General features: G+C 47.4%; 2 protein-coding genes across 4 annotated transcripts; one reads left to right on the plus strand and one right to left on the minus strand.

Moving 5' to 3' along the window:
- Window positions 1-486: 486 nt before the first annotated feature.
- Window positions 487-4,499, minus strand: LOC120948477 (transmembrane protein 11 homolog, mitochondrial). 3 transcript variants are annotated; one of them, XM_040364846.2, is made up of 5 exons: window positions 4,303-4,496; window positions 2,767-3,217; window positions 2,354-2,574; window positions 2,160-2,275; window positions 487-2,096 (listed from the first exon to the last, which is right to left on the minus strand). In XM_040364846.2, exons 2-5 carry the CDS (start codon window positions 2,808-2,810, stop codon window positions 1,929-1,931), a joined length of 549 nt encoding a protein of 182 aa, XP_040220780.1. In that variant the 5' UTR covers window positions 2,811-3,217; window positions 4,303-4,496; the 3' UTR covers window positions 487-1,928. The 3 variants fall into 3 exon arrangements, with proteins under 3 accessions (XP_040220780.1, XP_040220781.1, XP_040220783.1); XM_040364847.2 differs by lacking the exon at window positions 4,303-4,496 and adding an exon at window positions 4,026-4,274; XM_040364849.2 differs by lacking the exon at window positions 2,767-3,217 and having other exon boundaries at window positions 4,303-4,499.
- Window positions 4,500-6,069: 1,570 nt separating this feature from the next.
- Window positions 6,070-9,611, plus strand: LOC120948474 (rab5 GDP/GTP exchange factor). Its single transcript, XM_040364842.2, has 5 exons — window positions 6,070-6,702; window positions 6,928-7,152; window positions 7,230-7,963; window positions 8,039-8,281; window positions 8,356-9,611. The coding sequence occupies exons 1-5, from the start codon at window positions 6,543-6,545 to the stop codon at window positions 9,418-9,420; spliced, it is 2,427 nt and encodes an 808-aa protein (XP_040220776.2). The 5' UTR covers window positions 6,070-6,542; the 3' UTR covers window positions 9,421-9,611.
- Window positions 9,612-9,629: the final 18 nt, after the last annotated feature.

Here is a 9,629-nt window from a genome sequence, read left to right on the forward strand (position 1 = left end):
TTAACGGCTACGTATGTTTCCCTTTTGAAAATATTCTTCACCCCGTTCGTTGTTCTCAGGTGATGAGAAAGATTGCGCTCTTCTGGGGAAGCTAGACAAACTATAATTCTTTTATGATTATCCAATACTTGTTGTCAGACGATCTATGGTGATTGCTTGCAAATTATTTACCTTTGCTAATTAATTTCGCATTTTTTTAATTTTGAGTCGTTGTAAAGTGTAAAGAAGGAGCATAATCTTAACGCGTGATAGAATTTAAAATTCATTCATACAACCAGTGGTTTTGTTCGTCCGTGTTCGACAGAACTTTGTATATCCAGAACATTGTTTGCATCATCTAACAAGCCTTAGAGACTTGACTTAGTTTAAGCATCACCATTTGGCCAGCAAATTGAAGTAAAACACTGCTCCCCCCCAAGCCACATGTCAACTCGTTCTTTACGCTCGATTAACCATACACATGCTTGTAGCTGAAATCAACGACGATTCGTTCCGTTTAGTTTTATTCGCATCAATTCTCTATCCATGAGCAACCTCCATTCAGAGCAAAATATTAGCTCAAAATAAAGAAACTCATGTTATCTTTTTATTTCCCCTTTTCCTCTTTTCACTATCAGCTTTCCGCCAAACACTACACAACATTTCGGTGCACACGACGCAGCCGTCTCACGATGTGCGTGTGGTGTGGGGTAAATTGTCGTTTGAAATACTACTATTTGGCTCCTTATCTTCTTAAATGCAGCTAAAATTGCTTTTCTCGCTTTATAAGTTCTCTTTTCTTATTCATCCTCCTCATCATGCCCCCTCTGCCGCCCTCTGTCTCTATCGTCTCGCACGTGTTAGAGGGTGTGAGCCACCTAATCAGCCTTTTCTATTCGATTTTCTTCACCCCCCCACCTCCACAGTAGCCGTTTCAATAGTCTAAAAAAGCGTCTTTTTTCCTTCTCCAGTCTCGCCCATAGAACGTACTTTTGACCCCATCCCGCCGCCGCCCCATCTCTTACAATAGGATTTACGAAACAGGTTTTAAATAGACACAGTTCGAGATGTAACGAAGAATCCATAGAAAATAAAAGCGCATTAAAACAAAAAGAAAACAGACCTAGAATAAAACGCCAAAATGTGTCTATCTCTGCCCTAACGTGTTGCTTTCCGGCTTGTGTTAATAGAAACAAATGCAAACAATTTCTTCAATCCCATATCTTCGCGCCTTTTCATGATGTCCGTCCTTTTTTCTCCCCCTAGTACAAGTGGTTGTGTAGCATGGATGCGATCTTTGATCATGACATCCTAGGATCCTTTGGCAAGCTATCGTTGATATCGCCTGAGCGTCCCACTATTACACTACTAAACAAAACCCACACACCATGCACACACCCAGACCCCGACCGAAAGCGACATCAAGTGCAGCACGATATACATATAATATCAGTCACAATTAGAGCGCGGAAAATTCATGCTCTTCACCAACAATTTCTACAACAATGTTGCGTTGTGATTTGCGCTTTTGAGCACTCCAACACTTCAACCATCGGCAACAACACAGCGCCTTGCATCTCTTATTACATGTAACATTCCGACGGTTTCGGAAGGTAAGGATATACTAACACCTAATCTAACAGATAAAAAGGTGGTGCTGCACACGTGCGCTTCTCGCTTGGCTGATTACAGTTTGATCGTTTCCGCTTCATCGCCACTCACCCCACCACCCCACCACCGTGTGTGTGTTTTGCAGTTCAGTGGCAGTGTGGTTGTTTTGTTTTGCTCCGCCAGCACACGTTTAACGTTTCTTTTTGCCAACATCTTTTCGATCGGAAGCGGTTAGTAGTGTAACAACGAGCCCAAGGGCAGGGGAATATGCAACGCACGCCACCAACACCACCACTACCACTAACGTTGCGTTCGATTTGAATCCTTCCTTCGCTCTCCTATTTCAATGCTCTATAAATGGTCCAGACGCAGACGGACGCCGCCAGCGTAGTCACTATTCGGTGGCTGTACGTGGCGAGCCGATTGCCCTTGTGCACCAGCACTACCGGCGAGGATGCTCCTTCCGGGACGGGGATTTTCATGAGGTTTCGCTGCTTACGCTCCACCTGTGCGGGACAAAGAGATTTAAAAGATCGTTGCAATGGCAATGTAGCGTCTACTGAACTCACCTGATACTCGACGCACGGATCGCAGGTCCAGCAGATGGCGTACAGGCTTGTGCAGAACATCGATACGGCGCAAAAGGAAGCACTGTAGATTGTGAGCTTTTCCCGCCAGATGAGACCTGAAGCCCAGAACACAAACCAGAACATTGGGTTAACACTGGCCACAAAAGCGCTTCCGAGCTTGAACCACTACTCACTGATTGCTATCGATGCGGTCCCGCTAATCAGGGCGGTTTTGTGCAGACAGTTGCCGACCGCAATCCATCGTTCCGTTTCCTCGCCGAGCCGCGTCGGCTCGATGACGATGAAGCGCACCTTATCGAACAGTGCTTTGTTGAGGTCGGACTGGAACATTTCGTGTGCATTTTCACCTTCGTACACCTCCCGGATCACGCGAACGGTGGGCGATATCAGCTCGCTGCAAAGGGGAAGGTAAGCATTAAATGTTGGAGTGTTAAATTGGATAAAACAAACTGCATAGCAGTTGCTAAATAATACATTTTTAGCATGTAAATAATGGATTAAAATTAACACCAAACCCTTAATGTGTTACTGAAAATGTTGCATTTCCCGTACTACGCTTAGATGGTGAACAATAATAGCCACTCACTCGATGGGACTTAACCGTTTCGGTTCGACCGAAAGCTCGGACATGTTACGCTGGCACTAACACGTCGGCTCGCTGTGGTACTTTACTCTTGTATTGAGCTGAGCGTTTCCTTATTTTCCAACCGGCTAAAGTTACAGGCTTCTGTACACTTTCCGCTCAGCTCCTTCTAATGAACCTGGCAAGGAAGCCACCACTCGACGCTGTTGTAGAAGGATTTTATGAATGAACTGCACACTGTCGGCACGGTTTGCTGTTGCAGCACTGCGCTATGCCACTGGCAAACTCCTCCGCGGATCGGTCACTACTCCGCACACCGTCTGCTGGCCGTCTTCGACCTTCTCCGTGTTTCCGTGTTGAGCTGCAGAGCTGCACGCGCAAGAGGTGGTGGTGGGTGATGTTGGTTTGCGTTTTGCTTTCGGTGGGTTAGTGCACTAACAAATTAGGTCAAGTTCTGAGTAACGGATCCGTGCAGTGTTTTTGTTTTTTGGGGTTGGGGGCATTCCACGTTCAAGGGTGATGAGACGGCGACGAGACACACATACGATGGCCGATGGTTTGGTGTGGTTTGGCATGCAAAAGGTGAGAAAAAGAGGAACAAAACAATTGCGGTTAGTATGGAGTATTTATGAATGAAAGTTAAGCTGGTGGATGGCTTCCCACAATACAATCATAATAAATAGTAAATCGATTTTCGTAAATCAATGACCATTTCGCAACAGCGCGAAATTAGAAACTTATATCGATTAGAATTCACCCTACTTAAGGGACTTAAGGGACTTTTTATCAATTAAAGGAAAAAGGCAAAATGTGAGATTATTTAAATTAAAATAAAGAGAACTTAAGCATAGCACCACTTCTCACAAATTGCATCTCACCAAAATGAAGACATTATTCGCTGGACCGATGCCGGCATGGGCGAAAATAGAGCTTAAAAATAGAACCGCATGCAGGTACGGCGCGTAACAAATGAACCAATAAAAATAGAATCCTTCGGTAATTGACAATAATAGAAATTAAAATTGGTTCGTCCTTTTGGAACCATTCACTTGCGCTTTTTCTCACATCGCCGTGCTAGTTCCACCAACAAATGTAATCGTTATTAAAAACGGGAGAGCCAATGGTTGCATCTCAAGTTCAAGGTCAATCTTCTCATCTGCACAGATGGTTAGGGAGGAGCAGGGGGGGGGGGGAATCAGTGTCCGTATTAACTGGAAACACGGCCTGTGACCCGGAGCTGGTTACGTGTTTTTCTTGCGTACTTTCTTCTGCATTTCCTTCGATAAACGATTTATCTACAAATATGCAGAGTAAATATGAGTACGGGAAGGTGCCACCACTGAGCTCGTCGGAACGGTCTTTCTTCTCCGTAGATCGGTTATGTAAAGGAGGTAGCATTCCCGAGAAAGAAACAGTCCCACACAGGCAAGTCCTCTAGCGGAAGGGAAACGACGGGAAGTAGTGTTGAAACCGGAACGGAACGTTCACCCGGCAAAAGACTCGGTTCGCCCGCGGGCTGGCGATTGCACGCACATTTACCTTTCACTGCCACTGCTGCTCTCGGTTTCACTGGACATTTTCTATGCATGCACTAGCGTTTTGTCGGCCGGATTGCACACGGTGAACGTTGTTTCAGTCGGATTCTGCACGTATTCTTCCCCTCCCCGTGCTTTTCGAGCGACTAGAATAATCCGAGATATTTTTTATCACACTCTTTCTCGCCCGCTGTCAGTTGAAGTCAGCTGTCAGAACCAAGGTGGATTGAAGATACCAGGTGGTGTAAAAGGGCCTTTGGTGGGTCGCCATAGATGAGGGACTTTACGTCATTGTAAAACCGTTAACCATTGGTTTCCGCACACAAAGCATACTAAATAGAACAGATTTATTTGTTATTACATGCTTTTTTATATGATTATTGATGTTGTCGAAAAATGAGATATAGTAACAAAAGAGTAGATGATTTATTTCGTCACGAAATTTAAAATCATATGATCATGAGTTCTATTCTCACTTAAATCGTCCATGTGTCTCGTAGATACAGGGTTTCCCACGATAGATTGGTTGGTTCCCACGATTTATTGGTGCGTTCCCACGATTTTTTGGTCATTTCCCATAATTTTTTGGTAGCAACCCACGATTTATTGGTCGGTTCCCAAATATTATTGGTCGGTTCCCAAATATTATTGGTCGTTTCCCAAATATTATTGGTCGGTTCCCAAATATAATATAATATAATACCGACCAATAATATTTGGGAAACGACCAATAATATTTGGGAACCGACCAATAATATTTGGGAACCGACCAATAAATCGTGGGTTGCTACCAAAAAATTATGGGAAATGACCAAAAAATCGTGGGAACGCACCAATAAATCGTGGGAACCAACCAATCTATCGTGGGAAACCCTGTAATGAGGAATAAATGTTAAAATAGGAAATATAAATGATTTCTTAGTTTTTATCCTCAAACATGTCAAAAACACAATGAATTATACAATAAATTCACGAAATGCTACGCCAAATGCCAAATTTAATGTTAAATAAGAACTCGCAAAGCTCAAAATATATTTTTAAAGTCAATTTAATCGAAAAAAAATGTGGTAAAAAAATTAAATGAGCCAATTAAAAAAATGTAAACAAAGTTTGAATCTTGGGGACCTTACGTCAAGTGACAAATTATCAAAATGCTCTAGATTCCACCACCTGATCTCCTAAATGTACCTTGGTGGCCGCCAAAAAGCTCGCCTTGCCTTGCGGACAGAGTGACCAGAAAAACCGATATAGACACGTAGGGTTTGAAGGAAAAATCTTATTTTTTTATCATTGAACTTAACCTATAAAACTCAGCCAAATAATCTAATCAATCTAAATCATCCAGCGGAAATCTAATGACAGTACATACGATAAAATCGTATCCAATGGAGCACTGCAGCGGCCCTAAGCGGCCCCGAGAAAAATAACTTGCAACCACTGAGAAGAAAATGTGCATCTTAGTCCTTCTTTGGCTTAGAATTCCTAGTACAATTTTCAGATCGACTCTTCAGAAAGACTTTCATTTGTGTAACCGCTGAACCAAATCTAATCCATGTCCTAATCCATATCCTAGATAAAGGATGCATATTCTCGTGAGATGGAACTTTCGTTTTGCGCATTAGCACCCCGCTCCTCCCGGTTAACACTTCTTTTTAACTGAGTTTCGTATTATAAGCTACTGAAAACTAAAGATAAAATGTTGGTGCTCCTACCGAAATCTGCCAAAATAATCTGGCCACACTGGGTGCGGGAATTCCTGCTTGACAGTTTCGCACAACAATAACAAGTCATAGCAAACAGTGGATTGGTACGGGCAGCATTCCAGAAAAGAGCAACCCGACAAAAATCCTCCCATATGGCCTCCCGTGGCCTTCCGTAATTGCTTTGCGGGATGGTGTGTTACGTTTGAGTGCTTCCGGCTCCCCAGTGCAGGAAGTGTGCCCCATTGCCAGACAGTCCCGCGCTCTACCAACCAAACCCCCAGTGCAAACGTACACAGTCCATCATCGTCCCGGGATCAGCACGCCCCTGCCGTAGCGCGGAACCCGTTTCAGCATAATTACATCGTCAATCGGGTGGCATTCCACCGCCGAACGACGACGTGTTGTGCAATCGACTCGAGCCGTTTCCAACCCGCCTAACCGGTGATGTGATGTGGCACCGTTTTTCGGAACACTCCACTTCGTCGCTTTAGTTGTGCACATACACCCCCAGCATCCACAGTACCACAGGGAAGATCGCACGATGGATAAGGTGGAAAAGATATTCTCCATCAAAACGCCCCGCATCAAGCAGAAGGATCTGAAGTGCCGCAACGGGTGCGGATTTTATGGCAACGCGCAATGGAACGGCCTGTGCTCGAAGTGTTATCGCGAGCGGTCCCTCAAGGAACGGCATACGAAGCGTAAGTGTAGGCGGTGGAGGAGGAGAAAAAGGAAGGCGGCTGGAGATTGCAGCCGACCGCGGTTCCACGGAAGGCGGTTATCGGGGGAAAGCGCACATGCAGAAGCTTGTACTACGCTTATACGCGTGTGTGTGTGTGTTTGCATGCTCCGGAAGAGCATGCGATAGAGGGGGAGTTTGACGATGAGTGTATGGCACATTATCTTGTTTTTTTTTCTTTCTGCAGCATTTCGACTGTCCAAGAGTGATCAGCAGCAAAAGTCCGGCGCGGATCAGGCGTCCGCTTCCCATAGTCAGTCGGTGCCACAACAACAACAACAACAACAGCAACACTCCCACCAACAGCAATCGTTGCACTCGAAATTGATCCCGAAGCTATCGGGTGAGCGGGACGAGAAGAAGAAAAAGTTGAATTTGATAGACTTTATTAAAAAATCGACCCCCGGGAGAGGTAATTTATGCGTTACATAAGTCCCAGTTGCATATGCTATTCTAAACGGCCGAATGCCCCCCCCCCCCCCTTTCCAGATTCGGAAAAATCGCGCCATCACAGCAGGCAACCGATCGAGAAGCTCGAGCAGGAGTACGTGGACGCGCTGAAGGCGCTCAAGATCGAGGAGGCGGCCAAACAGGAGCTGAAATACTTCATACACATGCTCGACCAGCAGATACGCAAAAAGTATGCGACGGTCAGCGTGGACGAGCTGTCCGAGCTGGTGCAGAACGGGTACAGCAAGTTCCGCGACTATATGCATATGGAAAACTCTAAGTTTGCCGGCGCGACGGAGGAAATGCGCGAGCAGGTGCTCGACTTTTTCGAGCGCTGCATCATGACGAAGAACCACAAGTATCTGTTCTCGCCGCCGTCCACCGACGATGAGGACAACGATTCGTACATTCACAAGCGCATCCGGCAGCTGAACTGGATCACGGCCGAGCATCTGATGTGCAGCATCGACGAGGTGAACTCGGAGGTGCGGGAGCTCGCGTACACCGCCATCACCGAGCTGGCATCGGTGGATTCGTTCCTGTCGCCGCAGGAAAAGCTCGACTGCATCGTGCGCTGCTGCCGGCACATCTTTAGCTTCCTGAAGAAATCGGTGCAAGGGCCGGCCAGTGCGGATGACTTTCTGCCGGCGCTGATCTTCGTGGTGCTGAAATCGAACCCGGTGCGGCTGCACAGCAATATTAACTTTATTACGCGGTTCAGCAACGCTTCGCGGCTGATGAGCGGCGAGGGCGGTTACTGTTTCACCAATTTGGTACGTTTTCGCTGGGAGGGAAGTGTGGCTTATTGCTCAATGTGTGTCCATTTGTTTGCCATTCCATTCTTGCAGTGTTGTGCAATTTCGTTCATCGAGAACATTTCGGCCGAGTCGCTCTCGTTGACGCAGGCCGAGTTCGATAGTTTCATGTCGGGCGAGCACGAGGGCACGTCGGCGTGGGAAAGTGCACTGATCGCATGCGAAAGCTTGCACCAGATATCGGAAAACATGAAGGTGATGAAAACGATTGCGGCGAAGAAGGAAGTGCTGTATAGCGGAATCATTTCGCTCAACGAAGAGATTGACAGTTTTGGGGTAAGCAACGTTTTAGTATGATTTTCCCTTTCCCACATCCATTTCGTAAACAAACGAATTCTTCCATGTTGTAGCAAGAGATTCGACAAACGGTAGCGGAGGTGCTTGACCGCACGCCGCTCGTGCTATTGCCCTGCAAAACGCCGGCTCGCGTTGTGGCCATGCGACAGCAGTATCTGTCGTCCTCGGTCGGAGCCGGCTACGTTGACCCTGACTCGGTACAGCCCGCGCTCGGTGGCGGCCATTTTACCTCAAACTTGGTAGCAGCCAACAAAACGGTCAACATTGAAGCTGCCAGCAGCAAACCAAAGACGGTGGTGGTCGGTTCCGCATCCAACCATCAGCCTCCGGCGTCCGGTACGTCCGGTAGCAGCGCGGCCGGCGAGGTAGAACAGCTGGTGCAAAGTCTGTCCAACACGCTGACGACGCCGCTGGTGTCGGTCGATGCGGGGCCGCCGGAAACGGTCGCCCCGTCGTCACCGTTCTACGGTACGATGAGTGCGAGCAATTCGGCCGACCTGCTGTCGGCCTCGCCCTCGTTCGACTACAACAACATCTTCGATGCGCAATCGCTGGACGGGCTGGCCACGCCGGACGATCTGGCGACGGATTTCATCCGCGGCATACGCAACATCAACTACGACTTTGACTTTTCCGACCACAGCGGCGAGAACAGCACGGCGGAAGACTTTGACCCACGGGCCACGTTTAAACCGGTCCCGGCCGTACCGACGGAGCCGACGAAACCGCCCATCACACCGTTCGATCTGGAAGAGTTTGATCCGCTGCTGCAAAAGGACGGGGCCGGGTCGACTGGTCAGCGTCCGGCAGAACCATTGCTACCGCTACCGTTACAGCCATCGACGGTAGTGGCGAGTGGGGGTGCCGGTACCGGCGGTGGCAGTCTGCTGGATGATTCTCCCGGCTCACTGATGCTGGAGTCGCCGCTGAAACCGACCGTCGCCGACTTCCACGGGTTATCGCTGCACGGGTGCAACATTCCGACGATAACGTGCGCGACCGGCGTTCTACATCCTCCACCGGCTGGCGGTGGTGGTGGGAGCGGTGGGAGTGGACAGAATGGGCCAAAGGCTACGTCGAGCGGTCGGAACGCTAACAATGACACTAGCTTAATCTAGACCGGTGCAAACGAAAGGGGACGTTGGCGTTGATAGTGACTTGTTATTGTATATTGTTTGCAGCAGTGCGGAAGCACAGTGGACGGTTAAGATAAAAATGGAACAAAAATTGTTTGTTATTTGTTTAGTACAAGAAGAAGAATAAGAAGAAGAAAAAGAAATAAACACACTTATTTGCTAATTCAATCGAACTTTGCCCTAGCATCGGA

The sequence above is a fragment of the Anopheles coluzzii genome, chromosome 2 (genome assembly GCF_943734685.1).
Source record: "Anopheles coluzzii chromosome 2, AcolN3, whole genome shotgun sequence".
Taxonomy (NCBI): domain Eukaryota; kingdom Metazoa; phylum Arthropoda; class Insecta; order Diptera; family Culicidae; genus Anopheles; species Anopheles coluzzii.

Coding starts and splice junctions, on each gene's coding strand:
- LOC120948477 (XM_040364846.2), bottom strand. CDS start 2,810: ATGTCCGAGCTTTCGGTCGAACCGAAACGGTTAAGTCCCATCGA. Junction 2,575..2,766: donor AAACGGTTAAGTCCCATCGA/GTGAGTGGCTAT, acceptor TCCCCTTTGCAG/CGAGCTGATATCGCCCACCG. Junction 2,097..2,159: donor ATCCGTGCGTCGAGTATCAG/GTGAGTTCAGTA, acceptor TGTCCCGCACAG/GTGGAGCGTAAGCAGCGAAA.
- LOC120948474 (XM_040364842.2), top strand. CDS start 6,543: ATGGATAAGGTGGAAAAGATATTCTCCATCAAAACGCCCCGCATCAAG. Junction 7,153..7,229: donor AAAATCGACCCCCGGGAGAG/GTAATTTATGCG, acceptor CCCCCTTTCCAG/ATTCGGAAAAATCGCGCCAT. Junction 7,964..8,038: donor GTTACTGTTTCACCAATTTG/GTACGTTTTCGC, acceptor CCATTCTTGCAG/TGTTGTGCAATTTCGTTCAT.